We start from the raw sequence: 26,961 nt of genomic DNA, 5'->3' as shown, positions 1-26,961 counted from the left end.
AGGGGATGTTCTATCAAAGAAATGGAGCTGGGGGAAATTAAGCAGTTCCCCGTATTTGAGATGACATCTCAGAACACAAAAACCAAGAGGGGGAATCCTGTGTTATTTATATACATTCACACTATGGTATTTATCAATGGCAGAGCATTGGGGGAAGAAACATTGCTACACCTGCAATATCCCCATTTGAGTCCCCAGAGTCCTGCACTAGCATCGTATTGAACAGCATCCCTGAGGCATGCCATATTTTAGGCAGTTGCAGAGCGGGAATAGGTAGCACACCATAAGGTCCAAGACCTTAATCAAGCCCTGCAACTCGATAGATTTCCAATATAAGGAAGACAAAGAGGTGTCAGCTCTAGTTCTTATTTGCTAATACTATCAATAGGGGCTCAGCTCACTAGCAGTTAATTCAAAGCCAAGCTCGATTTGCACAGCAGTGATCTACACTAATTCCCATATGTGGCTAAGGAGAGATTTTGCCAACTAGACAACAGAAACAGTATTACAGCTCCTGAAATGATGCCATCGCTTCTCTCTTCTGCTCCACCACTTCCCCATCAAATTTCCACGTGCTGGAATCTCCAGTCATGTTCTCCCTTGCATCAGAAGACATGCGAAAGGGGTAGCAAATACAAAGATACCTATTTCTTTTCCAGATGCAGCTTTATTGAGGCTTTTAAAATGCAACTTCCCACAGAATGGGGGCCAATTTCACACCTGGTCTTTTTGTGCGTTGAAGACACTAAGAGTTGCCGTAATTAAACAATTATAGAAGTATTTCTAAGAGATCCCACTGTAAGTTAGCCTTAAAAAAAAAGTTGCCACATGTTGCTACATTTCATAGAAGTTTATTAGCTTGCTTCATCCAATACCAAGTTTTGCTTGGTTTTGCTTTCAGGTTCTAGTCCATCTCAACACTAGATCAGACTGTTTTGCCAAGATACTCTGGTTGTTGAGAAGTCACAGGAAGCTAGATGTGCTACCCAACCAGGCAGCAAAGCAGTTTTATCCACATTAGAAGCAGTTACTGCCTGGAAGCCTGGCCCCCATTAATCTGCAGTTTGACTCAAAGGAGGCAGCGGCAGCAGCCCGTACCCACGGTTTACACTGCTGAGTTACCCGGTCCTCTTAAGTCAGCTGCACGCAGCAGCCCTCATCTTTGACCTGCTGTTAATGCAAATATCCTCACACCCCCACCTCTTCCTCGCTGCCAGGCGAACACTGACTGCTAACTGCTGCCAGCACAAGGAAGGAATTCAAGGGTAGCGAGGGGGTGCTACACTTTTCCCAGTTCGTGCAGTTTCCACGCTAAGGAAAAACGAGGTTAGAGTCACCAACTAGAGACCGGGTACTACCTTTCCCTTTCAAGGGCTGCAAAACATCCCCAGCTTGGATTTGGAAAGATGGCAAGACTACGACGCAGCCGGCTGGTCACCAAAGGGGGAAGAGAGACCTGCGTCACTCCCCCAACCCACCTCAGAGCACCCAATTCCTCCTGAAACTTGCATCATTAGAGAACGGACCCAGACTAAGTACCTGCGCCATGCTCCTACTTCAGCAGGGAGTTAAGACTAGGTGCCTGGCTCCTGCCACGAATTAAGATGCTAGAAAAAACCACAAGTCTGAAACAGTTTAACACAGGACAAAAAAGGCACATTTTAATATGTACAGCAATGCATTTGGGCTATAAATTTACCCAACACAACTGAAAAAAATCCAAACTATGCTTTTATACTTATTCCATGGTGTCAGCCTCATTCCTAGCCACCTACCTTTCTCTGCATCTCTGAATGCTGCTATATACACACACAAACAAACAATTACGTCATGAATGTTCATTTAGGCTCCCAAGTTCAAGTAATAAAGTTCAAACTTGCATAGCATCTTATGCCACTCAGCCATAAACAGTTACGATTGCATATTAGCTGGAGCAGCCATCTCTTTCAATTCAGCCAGTTTTGGCTGGCCACCATTTATTTTTTATTTTTTATTTTTATTTTTTTAAATCCTTGAGTCAGAATGCTTCCTAAGTCACCAGCCCTGAGGGATGCCACAAACTTCAAAATGAACCTCTTGCTGTTGTTAAGATCCTTTTAAACCAGAAATTTAGAGTGTTGTCAAGAACAGTTTTAAAAATGTAATACTGTTTATTTTGCTTCAAAAACATTTCAGCATTCTAAACATACAAAAAAAACAGAACGTTGCAAATTCGTTTAAGTACAGAGTGTTTTTGAACTTCAGTTGCTGCACTGGCTCTTCACTTAGTTGACGATGAAGAGATGTCTACAGTTTCAGTTTAAAAACTACCGCACTTAACTAAAAAAATCCATACACTTCTCATGCCAGCTGAACCCCCTTCCACAACTAAGAATGGCAGCAGAATGCTATTTCACTATATACAGAAAGACAACTTTAAGCTAAATGGACGCCCACTGTAGTGTAAATAGATCTACCCTCACAGTGCATGCTTTGGGCCATGGCACCCCGGGGAACGTACAGCCTTTCCAAGTAATCACTGCTCCTCTAAGGCATCATAACTCTAAGCATGTACCACAAGAATCTGTCTAGTTTTTACAAACTATAGATATGTACAGTTTATAACCCAGGATTTTCTAGCCAATAACCATATAGTAACACCACCTTACAAATTAAAAAAATGCTTGAAACATTTTTAAATGCTTTGTTACACCAACAGCAAAGTGCACAGAGTTAGGAGAACACTAGAGCGCCTTTTCATTTTAAAAATGTTTGGAAATATGTACAACTTTGATACAGTTTCAGGGTGCTCACTACACCCATGGCCACTTCATGTAAACCAGTTACAATTTCTAGAGCACTTTTAGAAACTACAACGCGATCGGAATCCAAATTTTTTTTTTTAATTAAGCCTAATAAGGGCAAGAGACACCATCTCAAATAAGAGGTGCTTCATTTATGGTGTTTCCCCTACTCTATGGTATTCACATGGAGACAAGTATTGTACAGTTTTATTCATCATCATCATCTTCATCCTCCTCTTCTTCATCCTCCTCCTCCTCTTCGTCTTCTTCCTCTACCTTTTTCCGAGCAGCTTTGGTTGCTGCTCCCTTTGCGCCATCAAACTTTCCTTTAGACTTGTAGTCTGCAACATCCTGCAAAGTCAAGGGGATGTCTTAATTTGCTCTAAGCAGCAAACACATAAAGCATTTGTACAGCAGCGGGCGTTAACGTAAAGGGACTGGCCTTCCACAGCTGCACCCCCAAAAGGGGAGACAGCCAGCATTATAGGACACAGGTATGCAGACACCTAAGCATACTCAACTGCCTCTGGACGATGGGAGGCATCGGACCCTGCATTCATGGTTATTTCTTTGAGGAGGAGAAGAGAACCCAGCCTCTCTTAAAAGTTTCCTGCTAATGGGACGAAGCTCCTTTAACAGCACAGCAAACCCTTTGCTGGAGCAACACGAGCAGCCGCTGCTGCGCATCACTGGGGGAAAACTCTCCCTCCTCGCTGGAATCCACCTGCGGCTCTCTAACCTACTCTGTCCCAACATACGCAAAGTTTGGCTACGTAGCACGCAGCGCAGTGAGAACAGGTCTGTAAGCTGGAGATGCTCACTACGCTGGGGCCACCTTAGCTGGGTCTATGTTACAGAAACACACCAACACAAGAGCCGATATGGAAGAGGCAAAAGCGAAAACTAGCCTTACCTTCTCGTACTTCTCCTTCAGTTTAGCTGCCTTATTATTATAAGGCTGCTTTTCACCATCACTGAGGTTGTTCCACATTTCACCCAGTTTCTTCGCTACATCCCCAATGGATATGCCAGGGTTTGTGGACTTGATCTTGGGGCGGAACTCTGAACAGAAGAGGAAGAAGCCAGACCTTGGGGAGAAGCACCAGAGGACAGTCAGCACCGCAGCAGCACACCCAGGGAGCACCCCTTCCTCCGTCTCTCACCCACAACATTCACACATGCACTCACACACTGAGTAGAAACACTTTTTTTTACTGTAAGAAAACAAAACACAAACATGTTTTGATTTTACTGAGGCCCAGACCCGCAGCCTTCACCCAACGCTGTTTTTAATTAAGTGTTGTCTATTCCCTCCATCCAATTTCATCTGAAGATACACAAGTCTCACTGTGACCCGGTCATTTCCACGTCTTCCATCACTACGAGTTTAAGGGTACCAAGTACTGACAATTCCTGTTAGTGCTCTATGTGCTCAATATTACAAGCTGCCTAGAAGATTTACAAGACAGTATCAGTAAGCTATGAATATTACCAATACTGCCATACCAACAGTATACCTCATCTACTTCCTTTATGGAAACCCACCAGCTGTGTTACAGCGCGTGAAAACAAACCAAAATACTTGTGCATTGAACGCCTCAACGTTACTTACGGTGGTCGTTTTGGGGCATTGGGGTCCTTCTTCTTCTTGCCACCCTTAGCTGGTCCATAGTCCTTCATTTCTCTATCATATCGTACCTTATCAGCCTTTGCCATTTCATCAAATTTAGCCTTCTCCTTGCTTGACATGGTCTAAAAAACAAAACACCAAACCTGTGATTACCCAACTATTCAATAGCTGGCAAACTTTAAGTAAACAAGCCAACACGTACTGACTCGATAGGGGAGTTTCAGAATTTGTTTGTTTTCTAACTGGACCACCTTGGGGACGAAGGTCCTGTACCGGGGACTGCGGCCACAGCTGGCATACTCAGCAAGAGGCAAGCAACGGGAATGGGACAACAAGCACAGCCAGAGTCCTCCTCAAGGACACAGGCCTGGAGGGAGGCAGCTGCTGAAGAGCACTGCTTGGGAACTGGAGAAAAGGCCAGGCTGTAGTGGAAGCACCTAAACGGGCAGATACACTGGGCTGAAGCCTTCACAATCATTACAGGAGTCAGCAGCACCCGATCGATGGCCGGGACGCCTTGCCAAGAACGGCACGCAGACCAAAACAGCACCGGCTCCCTTCATGTTCAGACACGCGCACGTCATCCTAGCAGATACTGCAAGAAGTTATCCCTTCAGGAAGTCACAAATTAAGGTACCTTCCACCTCTCCGAGCACTTCTTGGAAAACTCTGCAAAGTTGACTGGAACCTCTGGGTTCTTTTTCTTATGTTCCTCACGGCACGTCTGCACAAAGAAGGCATAGGCAGACATCTTGCCTTTGGGCTTCTTCGGATCACCTTTAGCCATCTTGACTCTGCAGGGGAGGTGGGAAAAGGGGAAAAACAACAAATGAATGCACGTATGGGTGAATGTGTTTACGTATCTCCGTACATGTATTTGGAGTGCACATACTTATACATACTCACACCACCACTCCCTGAAGTGATGTCCCATCAGCAACACATCTCCCTCTTCCCCCCAACACTTCTTACCATCCCCAATACAGAGACTTAAAATTATTCTTCCTTGACACTTGGGTTGCAGACTTTAGCCAAGTGAAACTGGTCACCGGATTTAAGTTTTACATTGATGCATATTTACATCATGTCCAAAGACTGGAGGCAGGCTATTAAATACACGTATTCCTGCCCATTTAAGAGTTATATGTGAACCGATATAAAACATTTGCTTTAGTTGGGTACCACACCGGGGCTTGAGTGGCACGCACAGTGCCAGGCTACGACTTATCCCTTTAATAGCTGGAGTTCACACCTTCGCAGCTGCTGCCCAGGTAAAAAGGCAGGACAGATTACTCCCTCCGTAAAAGTGCAGTAACCTTTTTATATCAAGGACTGCGTGCAAATAAAGGCTAGTTTTAAAATACAGCCGGAGCCGTGGAGCTCTGCGGGGTGAGCAGCGCTTGCTCTTGCTCCACCAAGTGACACATGCTTGGAGGCGTAGTGGTCAGTGCAAAGATGTGATTAGCAAGTCACCGAGAGGATGATGCTAACTTTTGGGCTGTATTTCTTTCCCCCTCTTCCGTATTATTTTTTTCCCCCCCTCAAAAAAAAAAAGAAAAAAGTCCCGCAGCAATATTTCCTATTTACAGCTTCTCAAGCGTTTGAAAATTTAATTTTTATTAGCACAGCGTTAATATTTAATCGCGCCTCTTCACCCCCCACGTGCAGCAAGAGGGGCTTTAAGCCGCCCTCTCCCGCCCCGGCCGCTCCCGGCGCTCGGCGGGATTCCCGCGCCCGCCCCGCAAGCCGGCGGCGGGAGCGGGGAAAGCCCGCGGGAGAGGAGGATAAAGCGGCGAGGCAGCAGCGCGCAGCGGGGCCGGGGCCGCCGCCTGCTCCCGAAGTTGGGGGCGAGCGGCCCGCCGCGGCCGGCCGGGCCTCCGCTGCGCTGCGCTCCGCTCCGCTCCCCTCCCGCCATCTTCTCCCCCCCAAGGTCACCGCGGCGGCCGGGCTCCGCGGCGCGGGGCGCGGGCACCTGCGGCGGGGCCGGGGCCGGCGGGCGGAGGGGGCAGCGGCAGCTCCGCCAGACGCCAATAATTCATCTTCCATTTTGTGAAATGCCTCCTGATGAAAGAAAGTGCCCCTGAAATGCGGCGGGGCGGCGGGCGGGGGGCGCCGGGGGGCCGGGCGGCGGCCGGGGGCGCGGGGCGCCGGCCCGGCCGCGGGCGGCCGGTGCGAGCGGCAGCGGGAGCGGCGGCGGCGCCGGCCGCGCTCCGCGCCCAGGGCCGGCCCCGCTCGCTAAGATGGCTTCTCCCGGCGCCGCCGCCGCGCCGCCGAACAAAGCCGCGCTCCCCCTCCGCCGCGCTCGGCCCCCGCGCCCGCCGCCCCCGGCCGCCGGCCCCGCCAAAACGCCGCCCCCGCCGCGAAGGGGCTCCCCGCTCGGCCCCCCGCCGGGCGGCGGGGGCGGCGGGGCCGGGGCGCGGGCGGGAGGCGGCCCCCCCCCGGCCCCTGCCTAGCGCAGCGCTCTCTAACAAAGGCTCCCGTGCAGCCATTATCGCCGCCGCTACGCTCCTCCGCGCCGCCAGAAAAAGAGTGCGGAGAGCCCCGGGGCGGCCCCCCGGCGCCCGGCCGAGGGCGCGGGGCGGTGGGGAGAGAGCAGCCGGGGCGAAAGCGAAAGGTTTGAGCGCCCTGCGGGGCGCCGGGACGGAGATTTCCCCCGCCGCGACCCCCCTCCCCATCCCTATGCCGCTTACACGTCTTTCTTCCCTTCGCCGGGGCTCTCCAGCGCCAGCCATATTAATGCCCACAGCACGGGCGGCGCGGCGCGGGGAAGAGGCGATGCGGGGCCCCGCCGCGGGCGCAGCCCCGCCGGAGACACCCTCCCGGGCAGGGGAAGAGCGGCGGAGGCAGAGGCGAAGGGATCGGGGGAGTCGGGAGGCGGCGGCGGCGAGAAAAAAACTGCTTCGCCGGGACAGACGGGCGCAGCGCGCAGGGTTTATCCCTGTCAGATGCTAAAGCGACAGCCATATTAATGCAGAATAAACAGCGGGCACGGCACTGCGCACGGCCAACAACTTTCCCACCGCCGCCAGCCCCACCGAGCCCCGCCGGGGGAAGGGGGCAAATAAAAGCCGAGGGCGCCGCGCGTTTTGCCGTGCGACATTAGGAGGCGGCAGAGAAAAATCCCTGCCCATGCGGGGGAGAAGAGGAGTTAGTCCCGGTGTAGTTGCTGCACCAGCCATATTACTCTCGGCGGCACGGGAGCCCGGCGCGGAGATACCGGGCTGCACCGGGGACAGGTAGCCCCTCCGCGCCGGGGGGAGCTCCCGGCGGGGCAGGGGAGGAGGACGGGGGGCAAACGCTGCGCCTCGCCCGCTGCCCGCCGCCCCGCCAGCGGCGCGCAGCATCTGCCCCAGCACCGCCGATCCCCTTGCGAGGGGGGAAGAAAGTTTTGGGTGATTTTTCCGATTTTTTTTTTAATTAAAAAAAAAAAAACCTTGGAGGAAGGAAGGAAGGGAAAACAAAAAAAAAAATAATAAAAATAAAAGCCCGGGGCAGGCAGAGCAAAGGGGCGAAGGCGCGGGGGCAGGGCGGGGCGGCGGCGGGGTGGGCAGGGGGCAGCCGCCCCCCGAAAAGTTGCGGCGGGGCTGCACGTACCTGTATTGTTCGCGGTAGTGTGGACAGGAGCTGGAGCGCAGGGCACGACGCGGGGCTCGGCGCGGCTCAGCCTCGCGTTGGCTGCCTACGAGAGCGGCCTGATTGGCTGCGGGGCTCTGCCGTTTAAAACAACCTCCTCGCCCGCTCATTGGCGCGGCGCCTCATGAATATTAAGCGCGGCCGCGCGGCGGTTGGCCGGCGCGGGTGAGGTCATTCATTCAAAACGAGCGCCCGCCGGGGAAAGGGGATGCTCGGTGGCGCGCGCCGAGGGGGGGAAAAGTTGGCGCGTAGGGGTAGCGCGCGCGCGCGCTCCGCTGCGCGCTCCGCGTAGCCTCCGCGGCCTCCGCCCCGGCGAGAGCGCTGCGGCCGCTGGCCGGGAAACTGCCCTCGCCACGTGGTCCGGTTGCCCCGTTCACCGCGGAACGGTTCGGGGCCGCGCGCAGAGTCGCTGCGCGGCGTGCGGTGCTCAGCCGTCCTCCCTCACCTCCCCCCCCCCACTGCGCTGCCCGGCGGAGGGCCGCGGTGGTGAGCAGCGCGGGGTCCGGCAGCGAAGGGCGGCTGGCGGCCCCGCACGCTGCCCGCCTCGGAGCCCTCTTGAAGATGAGCTCCGCTGCGAGAGCAGAGGGACGAGGGGAGCCGCCTCCGCGGGGAGCGGAGCGACAGGGACGAGGGACAGCTGCGGCAGCGTCCCGCGGGAGAGGGTGGGAACCCCCAGCCTACAATAGCCCCTTATTGCTAATTTCTGCCCTAAAGCCGTAAGGGCCCGATTCCCGTTTCAATGGCACTGTTAGCAGAGCCGGTTACTACTGTGCATAACGGGGAGGGAGCCGAGCCCAAAATAAACTCCGCTGACAGTCCCAGCACACGACGGATGGAAAAGGAACTACAGAGCAAGAAACTGCGTGTTTGTCGCGGGGGGATCAGAGAGTTTTTACCCACTCGTTCATCAAATAAAGCGCCAAAACAATTGGCTTGAATTACCGTTTCTAACCTATTCCCACAACTTGTTTGGCATTAACTTTCTAGGATTTGGTTGTTATTACAGAGGCTGGCTGTATACAAGGGACTCTGTAAACATGCCCTTCCGACTGAAACCACCCCAGCGTGGCTCTGGGGCCAAGAGGACAAGGGCTGCTTTGGCTCTCTTGAAAGAGCTGTTTCCTATAGGGCAGCTGCCAAATGGTTAAACTGGTATTAGTGGCTGACCACAATTGTTGGCTGGCTCAGAAAAAAGAGCTGTTATTTTAAGGCTGGAGCGGTAAGACTCAGAAACCACCGCACACTGTTATGGGCTGGGCGTAACTGCCACCATTCTTTTAAGATAGCCAGAAGAAACAGTTGCCCTCTTTAAGGAATAGATAGTGAAAAGCCTCCACCCTGGGCTGAGACGCTCACAGGCAGCGGGGTTTACCAGATACTGCCCTGTGGAAGCGCTTATGGCTATGACAACATATGGTCACAGGTTGCCTTTGCCGGAAGAGATCAAAACAAAACGACTGATGAGACATAGAGGAGTGCCAACCTCCTGCTGACAGATCCACTGGGAAGCGTGCAGAATTTCACCCAGGGTTTTAGCCAAAGTCCTGCCTGGATTTCTCCCTTAGGGTACACCTCAGCTGGTCTAGTGAGCGCCCAAATCCAATTGTCATTATATGCAGAACCGCTGAGGCTTATAGAGACCTTACACCCGTGTCCTTGGGCTTTCCAAGGCATATATGGTAAAACCAGTCTTACTAGCCTCTCGCCCTATTTCTACCTTCTAAAACCGAAAGCATAAAACAAGGAGTTCATTCATAAACATTAATGAGGCTACCTGAGGGACTGTATTCTGTAGCATCATCATAAAATAAGACAAGCAATACTATTGCAGGATAATCTCTTTGTAGCTGACAAACATCCCTCTCACCTATTTTTAGGGATACTTTAAAGTGTTTCAAACTAGCTGAATAATTAAGGCTTTTTTCTTGGCTCTGGAGTTGCACAATTTTTTGCTCTGAAACACTTTCTTCCTCGAACCACGATCTCATCCTACAGAGCACACCAAGCTGGGAGCATTAAAGGCGAGGGGTGGCAGCCCCGATGGACAGGCTTGCTTGGGACAGGCACCTGGCATTGAATGCGCAGTCCTGCTAGTCATCTCCAGAGCATCCCTCCCATTTCTCATAGGCCAGGAGAAACATTCCCTAAGATGCTTGTTCTAGGAAGGCCAGGAAAGTTTTGACAGCTGGTCAAGGGGCAAAGGAGATATTTTGGTAGCTGAGAGACAGCTGGGTTGAAGGTTTTGTCCTAGCACTTGCAGCATGGTTTTGAAAGCAGCGGAGGGCTGACTAGCAAATGGGTGGACATAACCCCCATAGGGAAAGCTTCTACTCACCCCCAGAACTGCCACTGCTGAAAGAAATTCTCCTGCAGTGCCCTCTGCCCTGCACATCGCACCTGGCCCCCACGCCTGAGCACTTTCCTGCCGTGCACCAAGAAAACAGCCGAGAAAGTTGGCTGAGCAAATCTAACCTTTTGCTGCAACATCTTCCAGGCCATGCAATCCCATTTCCTCCCACACCCCAGCTCCGGCCTTCACCTGACCCCTCTGGGAGCCAAGGCAGCTCACTAACCTAACAAAAAATAAACAAACAAAGCCCAAATTCAACCTCCTTTCTTGCTGGGTTAGTTTTCTGCTGGATTAGCGGACTGAATCAGCGTACCAAGGAGTCAGGCGAGTACCAGAGCTGAGGCGAAGTAGGGTGCCCAAAGGTACAGCCAGGAGCAGGGACACACTCCTAAGAAGTGTCGGTTTGGCATATTTTAGGGGTTTTGTTTGTTTGTTTTAGTATTGCAGATTACTGTGTATTTATGCTACAGGAAGCACGAGAAGAAAACCAAAACTAAAAGACATTTCAGGATGCCTGGCTCTTGGCACAGAAGGCAGCAAGGTTTGCAGCAATGCTAGGAGAGCTTAATCCATAGTCTTACACCTCCCCTTCGGAAAGTTCTGACCTGATCCCCACCATGATTGCTACAGGCAGGAGTTATTTGCAAACACACATTACCTTTTTAAGCAACTGTCAGCCATACCCTGCATCCCACAGCAGGGACCCAGGCCAAGCAATATCTTGAAGATAAGGACCGAGGCATAAAATTTGGTTCAAGGTCCCATAGCAAGCAGACAGCTTCCAATACTTGCAGTAGCTTGTTGCTGAGAAGATTGACCGCAAAGTCCTGTCCCAGCTGGAGTTGCCAGACACTGAAGGCTTCTGGTCCACGTACATCATGTTGGTGCTGTCCAGGAAACGGCAGAGATGCAAACAGCTGAGGCCACGTCATTACCTGCCAAGATAGGATGACATCTCCTCTTCAGCTAGAGATGACAGAACAGGGAGGCTGCTGTGAAAAAATCTGGAGTCACCAAGGAGTCCTCCAACAAATCAACGGATTCCATAAATACCCTTTAAATTGCGGAAAGTCATCCACACTTACAAATGAAATGCCGCCTTCTGCGCCCTAGAATTGCCTGAGGTCTAGCGTAAGTTCACCTGTTCTTCAGCCAACAGCCAGGTCTCATCTGAACACTAGCGATAGCTTGGTAGGGTGGGCCTTCTCACAGCTCTGTCCTGCTCCAGTTGTGTCAAATGGCTAGCAAAATAAGGCCCACCATGTATTTAAGCTCTTCAGATATCAGAAGTGCTGAAAAGGACCAGAGCAACAACTGATCTTTGTGGCACACTGTACGATGGGTGTCGTAAGGAAACTGCATCCTCGCCACCACTGATCAGCTCCATGGCTCATCCAGCCATTCTCACAGCGTTCCTTGACCATCTCGTTCCCATTGGTGAAACCGTGGATGCCTCAGAGGGATCCCGGAGGACAACAACTCTGTGTAAAACATTAGTCCTCAAGACGTTTAACAAGCTTCCCAGTCTGAATCCAGGTTGTCTTGATATAGAAAGTTAGCCTGACGTTAACTTGTACTTGACCACTTGCTGGTTTCACCAGGCATTTGCTCAGCACTTGGGATGATTTGAGCCAAACAGTCGATTTGAACTGATGTCATGTCCTTACTGGGTTTGTCCGATATTGGTCAGAGTGCATTGTGCTTGTTGTGCTGGCTATCTTGATCACGGGTAGTATCACCTACTAATAGCTAGGAAGAGGCTGGTATGAATTGACACACTGAAATTTCAAAGCATCTCAGTGAATTAGAAACACAACCATCACAGGAAAATTACTAGGGCCCTCGACGCAATGATACCCTCAAAATGAGCTACTGTGTCTGAAAAGCTTCCCAAACATTCATGATCATTTCCAGGAGGAATAAAACGGTTACCTGGTTCCCATTTTGGAGGGGCAGCTCAAATGCACAGTTGCATTGCCAAAACAGTTCCCTTACTGAGCAGCTTCTTGGGCTCAGATTTGGCAGCATCCCTGGGAATAGCCACAAAAGTTCTTCTGGCCTGCAGCATACACGCTTGGAGATGTGCTATTTCACCGCATCAGCCTTTGTTTTCCAGTGCTGATACACGAGTTTCTGCCTTTCTATCCACCAGCTGATGCAGGTATCAGAAAGCCAAGAAAGTCTGCGGGGCCAAATAACTGCAATGAGGTATTGGATGCCAATACAGCATCAGTCCTTTTGCCCTTTCCCCAGCTGTGGAATATGTTGAGCCCATGACTGTGTGGTCAAATTAGGAGCACCCATGTTGTTGTGCTCCTGACCGCTGCACTGGGGAGTCGGTTTGAGGCAAGGAGTACAGGAGGCATCGAGAAATCTCACTGGAAAGCCTGGGGCCGTCTGCCTGCTGTCCTCCTGAGCTAAGAAGTAACTTTCTGAGGCCTTCTAATAAATATTCAGTTCTATCAGGTATGCAACTCGGTTCCCATGAAACGTTTTTTTCAAGCAACCTGGACATCCAACATCAGCACGGTAAAGATGTGCTCAAGGCCCTGGTAAAAACACCAGAAAGGTGTTTCTAACCAGAGTTGTAGCTAACACCTCTGTCACGAGGGGTTAGCTACAAGGCAGGTATCAGCAGAAGGGTCCTTTCCACCAGCGCCATTCCCAGCCCTTCCCCGAGGCTGGGAGCACACCGGGCTCGGACGGTTCGCAGGCAGCTGAACTCCAGCACACCAACTCTGTGAAACGGGTCCAGTGTAGACACAGGAATCCCGGCACATCGTCATATGTTCCTCACAGCGACATATCAAACCATCCTGCCCTTAACTAAGCCAGTTATTCCACTGTGGTCGGTACGCTGCAGTTTAAGCAGTATAATTACGACTGCATTTGGCGCTTCCACTTCTGTCTGGATCGCATGTCTTCACAACCCTTACCCACTGGCAAAATTCTCTAGTGAAGACTTGACCCGAATGAAAAGGCTGATGTAAATACATCCGTAGGGTTCTGCCAGCAATTAGGAATAAGGGCGGGGGGAAATCCCTCCTAGGAATCTAACAAAGCCAGGAAACCTTTTTAAGCAGAACCAGCCTATCAGAGTGACAGAGTTGACATTTAAGGTTGGATGGACAATAGCGACATGAAAAGTGTTAAATGACCTGTTCGTCTCAAGAGCATATTCATTAGGCTAGTTAGGGGGCTGTTTCAAAAGCCTTCATTTTGGACCTAGCTTCTCCCACCACTGACCTCCTGTGTTAACGTGCAATAGAGACGAAGAGGCTTAATTAACCCTTCTCTAACTGGTATAGTCGAAAGCTGCTTGCAGAGGTTGGATTTACAAGAGCTATTTTTTTTTTTTTTTTTTTTTTTTTAAAATCAAGAGTTTGACTTCAGTAAAGATGAGGAGGAATCCCTCCGTATGAAACCCTCCCAGTCTTATAACACGTGGGATTTCCACGCACAGATTTTCTGATGCCCACGGCCTGAGGCTGAATTCCAAATCCTGTAACTATAGTGAAATATTTGTAATTGCTCTCTGGGATCTCAGCCAGTGAGAATATTTCCTCTTTAACCTATGAAACAAAAAGAGTTATCTTAAATACGTGCTGAAAGTAGAAAATAAAATTAGCAATGGTGTTTAAGGAGCTTGCCAGCATGCAAGTTCAGAGAGACAAGAGGTTAATCTGATCCCAATTCAACTATGGGAAACCTAATGTTCCAACAATTAAAATATTAGTCCAGATGAACAGGTGACCCCCCAAATCCCCTAATGGGGTGGCACAGCCTGTTATCCCCTGTAGCCATATCCCATTAAGCTGACACCTCTGCAGGAGTAGGATACACTCCCAGTTGCACACACAAAATTAATTATTGTCAAATGCACTTCATGGGGACTGAGGTGAGAAATACAAGTTAAAATAATTGACAGTCATATTAGGCAGCAGTTCAAAACCTCCTTGCAGTATAACCACAGGCAAGATAAACAGAAACTCACGGTTACCTTCGCAGGTGGGCTCCCCCCGCTTCTTGTCACGTTGCCCCCACTCCTCTTGGCTTCTTTCTTTCTTTCTCTCCCTTCTCCCCCTCCTGTTTTTGCTTCCCTTCACACCTCGGCCCTGGCTCTTTCCCAGCACACGCTGCCAAGCTGCCCAAGGGGTGGCAGGCAGGCAGTTTGCCCCTGCACACCTGCTCCGAGAGATTTGCCACCGCAGTATAGCACCTCCTACGCTACCAGACTCCTGGAAATTGCGTGCCCCCTGCATACTGCCTCCTTATATTCCCGGCTTGTCTCTGCTCCCTCATCTAACACATCCTTCCTGCCACAACACACTTTCTTCAGACATCTCCTTCCACGCTCAGCTACCACAGGACCATCTGCTTCCACGTATCTTCTTTTTAAAGAGGCACTATCCCAAACCTGGTAAAGCCCAAGCGACCTGGTGTATGAGCAATGAGCAGAATTCAACTTCAGAAGGGTGTTTCTGCTTTCATTTTGCATGGAAAGAACTGCACTCAAAAAAAATTAAAGGCACTGGGAAAAAAAAAAAAAAAAGCATTTCTCTACCTACCCCACCAAGCCAAATACTATAGAAAGACGACAGGACAACTGGAGACAATCTCTGCAAGTTTCCCGCAGCCTTCAGAGGAGGTGGAATCCAGATGTAATTTTAAAGGAGAAGATTGTAAGTGTTTTCCTTGCACTTTAATTGGCAAGTAATCGAGACCACATTCAACGCAACACAAGTTCTTGCAATCACGCTGTGACAGCAGACCAAGAAACTCTATTAGGAATCCAATGCAATTACAACCCAACAGCGGTCCAGCAAAGGACTAGATATAAAGGGAGGCATGACCCCACATTAGAAAGAAGCCGGTGATGATACGGCCAAGGTGTAGCTCAGACACTGCTGATGTGACGCTAACGGAAGCAATCAGAAGGGCTGGTGCTGGGACAAGAAAGCTGCCGCTGGATACTTATTTCACAGTCCTGAAATGCTGCTATAGTCAGAGTTGCTTTCAGATCTCTAAATAACTGTTTCCAAAACCGTGAATACCCAGCTGCACTCAGCAATATCTGAACACAAGTTTGCGTCCTTTTCTCTTTGGCCATCCTGCCACTGTCCACACTTCAAAACAGGACTAGGGCAGCACACGGCGTGCAGACAAGATGATACACTAAAACCACTCACGTTCAAATGAATGAAAGAGGAGAATGTTCTGCAAGAAGCATAATCCTGGTGTTACACTATCTCACAGCACAATTGTGAATGAAGCTTTGGATCTGGCATGCTTTGTAACTTTTAAAGACAGGCTGCCTGCCTCCAGATGCCCGTGTCACTGCTGAGACGGGGAGTGACATGCAAAGTCCTTGGCTAGAGAGAAGGAGGAACAAGTTTTCTCTGCAGGAACTGTGAACCGAGCGCTCGGTCTCTTCCCTGCCTGGTCAGGCTGCCAGGGCCATCGGCCACTGGAGTGCATTGCGCAGACCAGCTGTCCCGGCTGGTGTCTTAACTAGGTTGAAGGTCTGGGTGTAAGAAAACAAGGAGAGCGTTGGGTGATTGCAGTCCGGTGGGGAAACACGCTGCTAGCACCACAGGGCTTTAAGAGGGGTTAAAAATCTAATTGTCAGAAAAGACTTAAACGATACAGGTGCTGCAAAGGCGGAGACTAAAAGAGATTTTCTTGATCTGTGACCTGCACTACACTGCTGGGACGCAAGATCTCCAAAACTGACTCTAAAGCTAGGAGATGAATACATTGCCCATATGCACATAGACTCCCAAAAGGCAAGGGAGAAATGCAAATTGAAGTTATAAGTACTTACAGCTGAGGAGAACGCTTAATTGGTTGTAAGAAAAATCCCACCAGGGTGACACTGCACAAGATGATTCTTAGATTGTCTTCAAAGGGTTAGGTGGACCTTTAGTTAAAAAGGGGAGGAGAAACACTGGCTCAGGAAAGCCCTCAAAGTCCCTTAAACTTCCCCCACTCTCCCCCATGACCTTTCTGTCCCCTATACGTTTTTTTCTTCTCATAAATCTGTGCAGAAAATACCGTTTCCTTTTTGGTATCAGTTTGGTGCTATCACTTCACCATAGCAACAGACGGCAAACAGCAGCTCGAACAACTGGAAGTTGTTGGCTGACTCAGGTAGGCTCTCCTGCGGCAGCGGGCTTGAGTGACTCTCTGCTTTTGGAAGAACGATCAGTTGCATAATTCTACATTTAATTCCACTAAAAGAGAATATACACAATTAACTAAATGCCACCAATTAAACTATCAAGAAGGCAGGAATATTTTCAGTCACTGCACTCTGTATGCAGCTACACTGTAATCACGGTATGACAGCAGCTCCTGCAGACACACCAAGCTACTTTTAGAGTAACTACCTCAAGTCCTGGAGACAGACATGGACCACAAACCCCACCGGGGCAGCTGGGTCCATCCCAGGCCATTCCCCTGTGCTGGCACAGGCCAAACTGCCAGCGGTGCCCGAACTACCAGAGCCTGGGGGTGAGATTTTGTGAAAGACCGAAAGTCCAGGTCACTCCCAAGCAATGCCCAGCAGTGAGGATGGATCTGAGTTAAGACACCAGAGCATGAACTGAAGCTGATGAGGCTCAATCCTCCTGCTAGACCGTGGAGGTATTACACTCAGCAGGACAGCAGGGAGATAAAGAAGTCAACAGGATGATGAAGGACTGAAGGAGAGGACGGGGAATGTTGCAACGCATGGCTGGGACTCACATGAGCATCTTTACATTACTGAAAAGCATAGGAGAGTCGTAGACTGTGACAAGGTATCCAACTCACGTTGCTACTACCAGATCCTTACACCTATCCTTGATGATGTGGAAGGAAGAATTTATTTGGGGGGAAGTTTAATAATAAAGTGTGTAGATTTCTGCCAAGTGCTCCTGAATTCTTATTCTTGCTTTACATTCGTTGAACATCTGCTTTGATAACATTTTTAATCCCTGTTTTGCATAGGAGTGTACGAACATTACAATGAGTGAATAGCAAATATATTTATAGTGAAATTGTTTTTAAAATTGTGTAATTTATGAGAGCACATATTCTTTAGAGACACACATATGTACACATACGTACATTAAGAATCGTTTTACAGTTAAAGGAAGGTGAACTTCCCCCCAAAAATTTGCAACTACTTCAATTTTCTTTTAGGTTTGTTAACCCATTTCAGGTTTAAAAGACACTGTCTATCGAGATCAGGGTGTGTATTGTATACCTATCATCAAAGATTCCACTAAAGTCAATTAACTTTTTTTTTTAATTACAACTTCTCATACCAAGACAAAACTGTTTGATAAAATTCTCCCAAAATGTCTCAGCTTTGTGCTTTTCCCCACCTAAAAGTAGACGCCTTTCAAAGAAAAACAGCTTCAATCACAAAAGACAGACAAACATACTAAAAACATTAAAACAAGAAAAAAAAAAAAATCAAAACCCCACCAAACTTCCTTCCCTGTATCACCAGAGACAGCACATTTTCAGGATATCAGCAGCAGCCCAGTGTATCTGGCATTTAAAAATATCCAAATAGCTTAGACCCTGCACAGCCCTTGCTGTTCTTTAATTTATGAACTAGTGTCCAAATCCTGACCTCCAGTTACAAAACTCCACTGAAATCACTGGAATTTCATAGATAAAACTCAGGACAGAATTCAACATTGTGTTGCTTAAGTAATTATGGCCCATAGTATATAGGTTGGTGGGAAGTGTTTTCTTCCCACCACTGCATAAACTGATGAGATAAAAATTTATTAACTAAAATTGGTTTTCCGAATCCTGTTTTCCTGGGGAAAAAAGTGTAATTATATGGAAACGGCAAAGTTATTTGGTCTTACTGTGAACATGGTAACTGTGGTCTCTGGGTCGTCTTGTGCTCTTTCTGTCTTTCCATCAGCTCTTTTGTTTTCCATGTGGCTGCTTGTATATATACAATTGTCTGTGGTTATCATATGCTGAACATGATTGTTACGCACGCAGATTTATTCCCAGCATGAAAATTATTTGAAAACGGGTGGAATAAGGAGGAGAAACACAGCCATCATTTGAGGAACTCACACAGTAGAGTGCTCAAGAGCTTCCTTTCAGTTTTGCCTTCCCTGCCAAGAAAAGGCATTGTTACAGTGACAGCCAAGAGGCGTGTGTTACAACAGGAAAATCATACGGGATGCAAAATTAAAATCTCAATCACAGGTGAAAAATCACGGCAGCAGAGGAGTGTATATACAGCATTGCTCTTTTCTCCCTGCCTCCTAGAAAAAGTTGCAAATGCCTTGTCCTTACTGAGGTGACACTGTAAGGTGGCCAATGCCTAAAGCAGGGTAGCTAAGCACCCTCCCAGCACCGCATCCCTTCTCAGCACGGTGTAGCTCTGGGCTCTGTTCAGAGCAGGAGAGCAGTGACTCTCCAGTCACCGGTTAGCTTCGCTGCACCGAGACCTGCCTGCACTCCGCCAGTCTTGTCAGGTCTGCAACTCTAGACCAGCTATCGCCCACCCGACAAACTGTTTGTCACCCCTCGGAAGGAGCTCGGGGCAGCAAGCGGAAGAGGTCACCCCTTCCACCAGGCAGCAGCTGACCGCCCCTTCCAGCCCTGAGCTCACAGAAGACCTCTGCCAGCACAGCCGGACCTACGACAGGTCTGACCGGTTGATCCCATCAAAGGAAGAGCGCGACTTTCCGATGCCCCAAGCCAGCGTGGCCACGCTGGCAGTATTTTGCAGCACGGCTCAAGCACCAGCGTGACTTGTACGCCGTGTTACGGTTTGCACAGAGGAGCACGGGGGCTAACACCTACGCTCAGCTGAGGATTTGGATCGCTCCTGATGACAAGTTAGGGACAAACTTGTCAAGCCCATGCAGATCCAGATAGAAATCAGGTGTGATTTCTCCACGTATAGACCACTCTATTTCTGAATGGCAGATTATGCTCCTCAGCTTCCTCTACTCTGAGCTACTCAGCATTTCTCCCCTGTTGTAGTAATTCTGGCCGACACCGCTCAGTACTACTTACCCTCTTTGGATAATCACACCCTTACAGTACCTCTCGCAGCCTAATGTTTTACAATGAAATCTGAGAAGGTCTGAATAATCCTAATAGCAGTTCGGCAGCGGCACTCACACAATTATTATATAAAAGGTAAGTGTGCTCCTACCAGCTCTCCATTTAAATTTATAGTGATTGGTTCCATACAGTAACATGGTAAATGAAAAAAATCCCCCAGCCTTCATTTAAGGGTTTATAGTAAATAAAAAATGCCAAGGGCTGTGTGTTGGCCCCCAGTCTGTCAGCTCTCTGTGCAGGAAGGGGATTCAGGCTCCCTTTCCTAGGCACGCATAAAATGCCGGGTGATATACGGCTCTGCTCTGCAAGGAGCGCGGCTGCAGTGAAAGCCAGAGGAACTCAGGCTGCTGGTCCTAAGGAAACCTTCTCCGCAAGCCCGGGCTGGAAGGGCCAGGGCAAAAATCACCCACGTTCTCCTGCAGCCTGCTTTTCCAGTACACTCCAGCATCTTTTCAGGGTTTGGCAATGCGCTGTTTCCCAGGTACAAGGCAGCATGGAGTTGAATCCCCGATTAATTCGATACACAGCGCCCTTACCGTGTTGAACAAAGGCTGGCAACTCTGTCAGATGTGGCAAGTATCATCCGAGTTATTTTTTCCACAGGTACCACAGACCTGGAGAAGGTTTTGAAACTGTCTCCAGAGACTAAAGGCCACTCTGTTGTTCTGAATTTGAACTGCAGGGAAGACAGGTCTTCACTAGTGAGATTTTAGTTTCAGTAGCTGCACAAGTAACTTTAGAAAATACACCTTGGGTCTGATCCTGACTCTTACTGGAGCCAAAGGCCAAGATCCTGTGCAAGTTAATGGTAAGAAAGGTGTGATTCTGCTACACAAAGCCAAGCATCAGGGGGATGCTCAGCCCTATCCTGCTGCGAAGTTCATCGCTCCTGGGTGAAAACACCAAGGTGCCTGCTCCTCCGTGCTCCTCCTAGCTGAAGCCACCCTGGCAGCCTGCGGACCCCCTTCTGCCCCTCACCACGAGACCCCACACCACAGCCTCAGCGGGAAGAACAGCCAGCACAAGCCCCACTGTTCCCAGTGCGTTGCATATGTGGAAGGCTTTGGAAGTACTGATCAGCGAGAACCGCCCACGACTGCTTCCTCCAGCTCCAAGAAGGGTCCTGCAGTTGAGTCAATCAGCACAGGCACCAGAGAGGTCTACACCACCTTTACACTCCCTACATCACCTTCACACTCCCTACATCACCTTCACATTGCCTGCATTGCCTTTACGCTAGCCAGGCCTTCCTCCCTTGCCATGAGCCTGCCATCTCTGCTCCTGGTGAGGAAGGAAAGGCAGAACCTTCAGTTGTTCACACCTTCATCAAGCTGTTTCTCCAACGGCACTCAACACCCTTGCACTACCACGGTGTCTTGACCAAGGGCACTTCCCAATGGGCTCCACCACCCAAACTGGCCGCAGCTGCTGGATAGGATCTTGGAAACTGCCCCTACACGGAGCCCAGCCACCAGGACCCACTCGGCAGAGCCCCCAGCCCACATGGGAGCTCAGGAGCAGGTCAGCAGATGGTGGGATCAGCCAAGGGGAATTTGCTCGTTGTCATCAGGGAGGACTATCCTCTCCCCCAAGACATCCTGTGCTGTCGCAGAGCAGCATGTGGGCCAACCAGGACTGGCTCAGCGACAAGGAGCCAGAGGTGAGTTGAGAAGTCCGTAAGTACTGGCTGGGAGAGAGAACCAGCATGTCTGACCCCAGCAAGCTCAGTTTTTCCACTAATTTAGCAACTACAGTAGGTCCCAAACCCCTTGTTTTTGAATCTGCTCCTGACCATGGTAGGTCAGGGGAGACGCTGGCCTCTCCCTCCTCCCTTCACCACGTCTCTGAGGTGCAACCAAGAGGACTAAGAGCCGTCATCCAGCCGGGGCCCACTCTCTGCAGAGCGGTGGGGTTACTGGAGCACCCCCCAGGCTCTGCTGCAGCCCTCCTGTGATGGCTGGCACAATGAGTACACACAGCTGGATACCATTGCATCGGTGTGGGATGAATCATTCCAGCCAAGAGCACACACCCTAACAAGGAGGAAGGAGTCTCCCCTGTTTTTCCCTCACGTTCCTCCTCATTCTTTTCCCCCTCAAAATAAATACACAAACAACGCATTGCTTGCTGAGCCTCGGCCCTACACAGCCCATACTACTCACAGGTCCCTGCCGCTCGCCGGCGCGGCCCCTCTGCCCCAGAGCTGTCAGATGCAGCACACTCTGACCTGCCTCCCTAACCCCGGTGCAGCCTTTCCCCTTGCACACCCCCATGGGGGATATTGCTTGTCCCCTAACGTCCTGGGATTTCACAGCAAGAGATGAATGCCAGTGTTTCTATGAAGGGGGAGAGAGTCACCAGCCGTGCAACATCCAGCGACAGATCCCAGCTCCTGGCGTAGCCAGCCGTGTCTGGTGTCTACCTGACAATCACTTTGTTAACGCATTTCAAGACTCACTCCGTACTTAGAGAAATTCTCCCCTCCCTACACGAGGACACAAAGCAGAACCGGCCAGTTCGCATCTCTCAAGGCATACTGGGGGGGGTCAGTGGTGAATCTGAGTGCAGGAAGGGGTCTGCAAAACTGTTGTAAATCCCTCAGTGGGAGAAGTTATTGTCCCCCCTCCCCCTGCTTACAGGATCTCTAGCGTCAGGCGCTTTACACTCCAGTGGCAGGCTCCCAGTGTGCCTTGCACATCTGCTGAACTAAGGTAAAACCGGACACTGCAGAGCTGTGATTTATATCACCAGGGTAAGGCGCTGCTGGAGATGTCCCTCCCTGCTTGCAGGAGGAATACGCACTCACTTCTTTTGCTCTCCTCACTCATCCTGCCCTTGCGATCACTGCACAGTTGCAGAGGGGAAGCCTGTTATGAGCTTGTCACTGCTCCTCCTCCTTTTGCAGCATCCAGAAATCTCAAGGTGCATGGCTACTGTGCTACCCTGCAAAAGGCACTGGGCAGAAGAAAGGCCTGGGCATCGCTGCTACACTCCCTGCCGTACAGTACCCCCGGACCTCAGTGCTTTGGAGCAGCATAGGCAGCTTTACCTTTCACGAGTGCTAACGGGGTGCTTGAAGAGCTCCACCAGAGCTGGCCAGCTAGCTTGGCTGCAAGAAAAGTTAAGAAGGCAGAGGAACAAAAGACCTTCCTTTCTCCATTTGTCAGGCAACAGGTCACACATACTTGCAGACAGATCCCAAAGCCTGTCTCTACTCTCACATTTCCTCTCTTCCTTTCCCTGACGCTTTCCTGACACATCTTCTTGTGCACTTTGCTCAGCTTTCGAAGTAACACTCCTCCCTGCTTGTTCTCCTTCCCACTCCTTGTCACTGGAGTCCTGCTGCTGTCATCACACTCCCATCAGACTTCTCCTTTCAACTGTGCGTTTCCACGCTGTCTCTCCCAACTGTCACATACGCTTCTGGTTCAAACATCTGTTCCTCCCCCTCCCAGGGAAGTTACTCCAAAACATGCTGCTTTCTGTCTGAATGGCAGGAAGGATAGATTTGGTTGTACACGTGGCACTACACAACCATCCGTGCTGCCAAGTGAAAGGCTCCTCTTCTGTGGTTTGGTCACATCAATTCTCAGGGCTCCAGGCTCAGTCCCTCCTTATTCTGCCAGGACGAAGAGCGAGAAGCCTGTTTCTTGTATCCTACAGCCCGGTTGCTCAGGGCTAACAGCCTCTGCTGTGCAGTGAAGCAAAGGAGAGGGATGCTTGTTATCTTGCACAGAAGGAAGGTCTGCACGCTCATTTTCTGTAACGGGGTAAATGGATGCCCCTGCAAGAATGACTCAACTCAGTGGTGGTACAGGGAGGCCATGCATTTCACAGTGCCAGCAAGGGACTGAACATTTACGGGAGCAACGTGACTACCCAGCACCTAATAGCTAGTGTTGCCCAATGGTCTCAAAGGGCTTGTGCCGTCGCATGGTGAGACTCAGGCTGGTGCTGAATATAGACGCAGGGTTTAACCCAGGCAGTATGCCCAGCAAGATGTCCTGCACAGTCTGCGAGCATCTCGGGGCTCTGAGGCAGAGCGTGTTGCCAGGGCTCTGCAGCAGGCCACAGCAGCCCCGCTGCCTACACGCCCAGCTCTGCTAGCAGCCCCTGCACCGCCCAGCCTCACTGATGCCATGGGGAGGTGGGGGAGCGATCACGGGGGAAGAATAACCAGTCTCTGGCCTCCTCCTTGCTCTGTCCTCATGCACTGGCTGGAGGCAAGGCCATCGTGCAGGAGCAGCATGCGTCAGCAGCGTTGCTTTGTCTCCGTGCTTGGACAGACAGAAACCCAAAATCTAGTTCTGCGTTAAACCCCAGGGTAAAAAACGATATTCCAGTCCTTGGGTCCTTCTGTCTTTCTCCAAAGCATTTGGTGTCACTCAGCAGAGGCAGCGAGTGGAGCTGTGAGGGGTCTCTGGCCACACTTCACGTAGCGATCCTCTGCTTCTAGGCAGAGGGAGGACTGCAAGCCCACGCTATACATCCACCATCACACCAGCAACGGCTCCTTCAACACCTCAGCTCAGCCGTCCCCGCAGGCTGGGTGTCAGTTGCCAGCATGTTCTCATTCACCAGGCACACCACACGCGAGTGCCTGGGGCTGCTCCACATCCATGGCAAGCCTCTGAACAAGTGGTGCAGCTGCTCACGAACCACTTGAGTTAACACAGGTGAAACGGTCAGTTCCTCTATTAGAGCGGTCACTGAAAGTCCCTCCTTTCATAGGGAAAATTGGTCTTTCATGGGCTTCAGGCACATCCCCAAACCAGGTGTCAGAACTTAGAGAAGGAGGTCCAGAGGGTTTTTGTTACTGGTGGTAAGTTCTGCCCATAGCTGCAACCCCAGTGAAGAAACTGAAATGGAGTTTCTATTCTATTCCCTTTTCAGCTGCTTATAAGTTTCTCAAACAGATTCCTATTCAGGGTGAAATGTTCAGTGCTTGGTCTCAGCTCAGAGATGATTTCTTTTATTTCCCCCTGCAGGAACTGTGAGCAAAATACTAAATGCAGTAGATTTGGAGTTTGGGGAGCGTGAGCAATCAGATATTTCCCCCTTGTTCCTTCTGATACCATATGTTCCAATTGGAAATTTTACACTTGCATACTGGTAACTCGTAAATGGTGGAGATGATAGACTTCAAATGCTCTCACTGAGAGGCAGAAAACAAACGCAGATTTAACAAAATAATTGGTTCAATACTGTTAAGATGAGTTTAAAGAATTCTGATAATGCTTTTCCCTTCCCCGGTGTCCCAGGAGGGACAAGTACACACGTTTTATTTTAATCTATGTGCTATAATTTTAAGGATAGCTGACACAAGGTGGTCTTTGTTAAGATGTATCTATTTGCTTTGAAATCCAAAGAAGTTCAGCGCTTACAGGCTGCCAGAAATCACAGCCCTATTATTCAAGGAACTTTTGAGCTCCGCTGTCAAAACCATCAGAAGTCTGTAAGCTGAACAGCTCCCATTCAATGCATTTCTGTGCTCATTTGCAAACTCTATGGTAGGATTGCTTGGAGCTTTATTCCCCTCAACCCCCAACTCACTCAAACTAAAGGCAGAGAACCCCAGTGGTCTTGTAATGGCATGTTTAGAAACCCAGCCTTCCAAAAGCAATGGCACCCTAATCATCCTCACCCACAATATCGGCTAGGTCACCTTACATGTCACGCACTGCGGGTATTTTACTTCAAAGTCAGCCCTGCAAACCCCATGCAAGCTTTGGATAACCTATTCATAATCTACATGTTGGTATAAATGCGTAAGTTATAAGACACAGTCAATGAACTTTAAGCACAGGTACTTCCTGATCACAAGCGCTCAATCATTATCAAATTCACGTATGTGCATAGACGGTTGTAGACATTATCCTTTCCAGGGCAGGTTTACTGAGGGGCTGAAGGGAGGCAATATCACTCCGTCCCTTCTCCCGTTACCACTGCATGGCATGGATGTCCTTTTGTCTGTGGCTGGGGAGTTACTGAACAGCTGCCCAGCCCATCTTGCTTCCCCCATTCCATCCGTGGTCCTGTTTACAGCCGAAAGAGTCACTACTGACAGCCCGCATGTATTTAACAGCTTGGGCAGCAGATCCCTACCAAAACAGGCTAGCACATCGCGGCGTAATAAAACAGCGTACAAAATCACCCTGTTTGGGCAAGGAAGTCTCATGGCCTGAAACTCACCAAACACAAGGGCTGGCAGACCATCGAGGAAGCAGATGATGGCTCTCTTCCAATCCCGCTGACCAAAGTGACCCAGCAGCCACCTGGAACACAGCAAGAGATGAAACCTCTTTGGCAAGCAGCTCCCAGCCTGTTCTCTGCCTCCACGGCATCTGGCATGAGCTAGTTTCACATCTAGGGCTCCTGAGCACTTTGATCTCTCAGATAGTTATGTACCTTAATGATTCATGATTGTTACTTAAGTCCCACCTGCAAGCAAAGGAGCCTCCACACTGGCCTGCTAACACCACGGATAGCTGTGGGCTCACTCCCCCAACCTCCTGGGAGCTACTTCCTTACACCAGTCCCACAGCGTGGTGGTTCTATTAACTGCTATGGAATTAATCTTGATTTATGCCAGTGGGAGGGAGAGAGTAATCAGGTCCTGTGTCCTCACCTTCTGAGCTCCTGGTACTGCTCTGATCTTCTTCGTACTTCAAAGTGCTTCATTCCGGTCAGGTTGGTAGAATTACTTTGCTTCTGCATCCTTAAGCTCCAGTCATTCTTTGCTGTAATTCCTTGCAGCAGCTTCTGGAAAGGTGTTTTTCTCCTTCCACTCCCCACAATAAATGAGTTTGTCACTTGAAATATACTGCCAATGTGTTACATGTCCCACAGTGTTTGTGGTTATATCAGAAGTGTTTGTTTATAGCACCATAATTCAGCAATATCTTGATTACAGGGGAGATGGTGTTGTAACTCACTGTGGCTAGAGAGAATATTATTTTTCGCTTCCTTTAATATAAAATGTTGATTTTCAGTCAATACACTGAAAGAAAAAAGTGCAGTTGTTGTCCTAGTAACCAGCTGCCTTGTAACCCGTAAGATGTTAGGAGCACAAGGTGTTAATTGTTCTAAGTGCTGCTTGTGGTCAGGGACAGAATGGGAGAGATCATGAGAAACATCTGGGAAGATAAAGTCAGCTGGTCTCTGCTTGGAGAAAGCCTAGACGACAGCAAGTAGAAAGACAAGGCGAGAAGAAGTGACACTGACACCAGAGGAGCAGAATTAACTGAGTTGTGGCCACGTGTGAAAGCATCCCTGAGCGAAGCTTCCGAGAGCACAACGCGCTTCTGGGAGCCTGACAGGTTTTTGCCGGGCGCGCTCAGAGTTCAGCACCTCCACCACCAAATGCAGCAGCTTTTCCTGCCACTGCTCATTCCCTCCTCCTGACCAGACCCGTCTCCATTTCCCCTTCTGCTCCCTGTGTCCTGGGGTTTCCACGTGCTGTGCTCCAGGAG

At 49.9% G+C, this 26,961-nt stretch overlaps 1 protein-coding gene across 2 annotated transcripts; it reads right to left on the bottom strand.

The window, feature by feature from the left end:
* Positions 1–1,042: 1,042 nt before the first annotated feature.
* Positions 1,043–25,755, bottom strand: HMGB3 (high mobility group box 3). 2 transcript variants are annotated; one of them, XM_059824298.1, is made up of 5 exons: positions 25,682–25,755; positions 5,051–5,207; positions 4,396–4,535; positions 3,697–3,871; positions 1,043–3,134 (listed from the first exon to the last, which is right to left on the bottom strand). In XM_059824298.1, exons 2-5 carry the CDS (start codon positions 5,198–5,200, stop codon positions 2,991–2,993), a joined length of 609 nt encoding a protein of 202 aa, XP_059680281.1. In that variant the 5' UTR covers positions 5,201–5,207; positions 25,682–25,755; the 3' UTR covers positions 1,043–2,990. The 2 variants fall into 2 exon arrangements, with proteins under 2 accessions (XP_059680281.1, XP_059680282.1); XM_059824299.1 differs by lacking the exon at positions 25,682–25,755 and adding an exon at positions 8,008–8,066.
* Between the last annotated feature and the right edge of the window lie 1,206 nt (positions 25,756–26,961).

This window comes from Gavia stellata, chromosome 14, assembly GCF_030936135.1.
Source record: "Gavia stellata isolate bGavSte3 chromosome 14, bGavSte3.hap2, whole genome shotgun sequence".
Taxonomy (NCBI): Eukaryota; Metazoa; Chordata; class Aves; order Gaviiformes; family Gaviidae; genus Gavia; species Gavia stellata.
The sequence above is the reverse complement of the archived record's forward strand: the minus strand, read 5'-3'. Positions and strand labels throughout refer to the sequence as shown.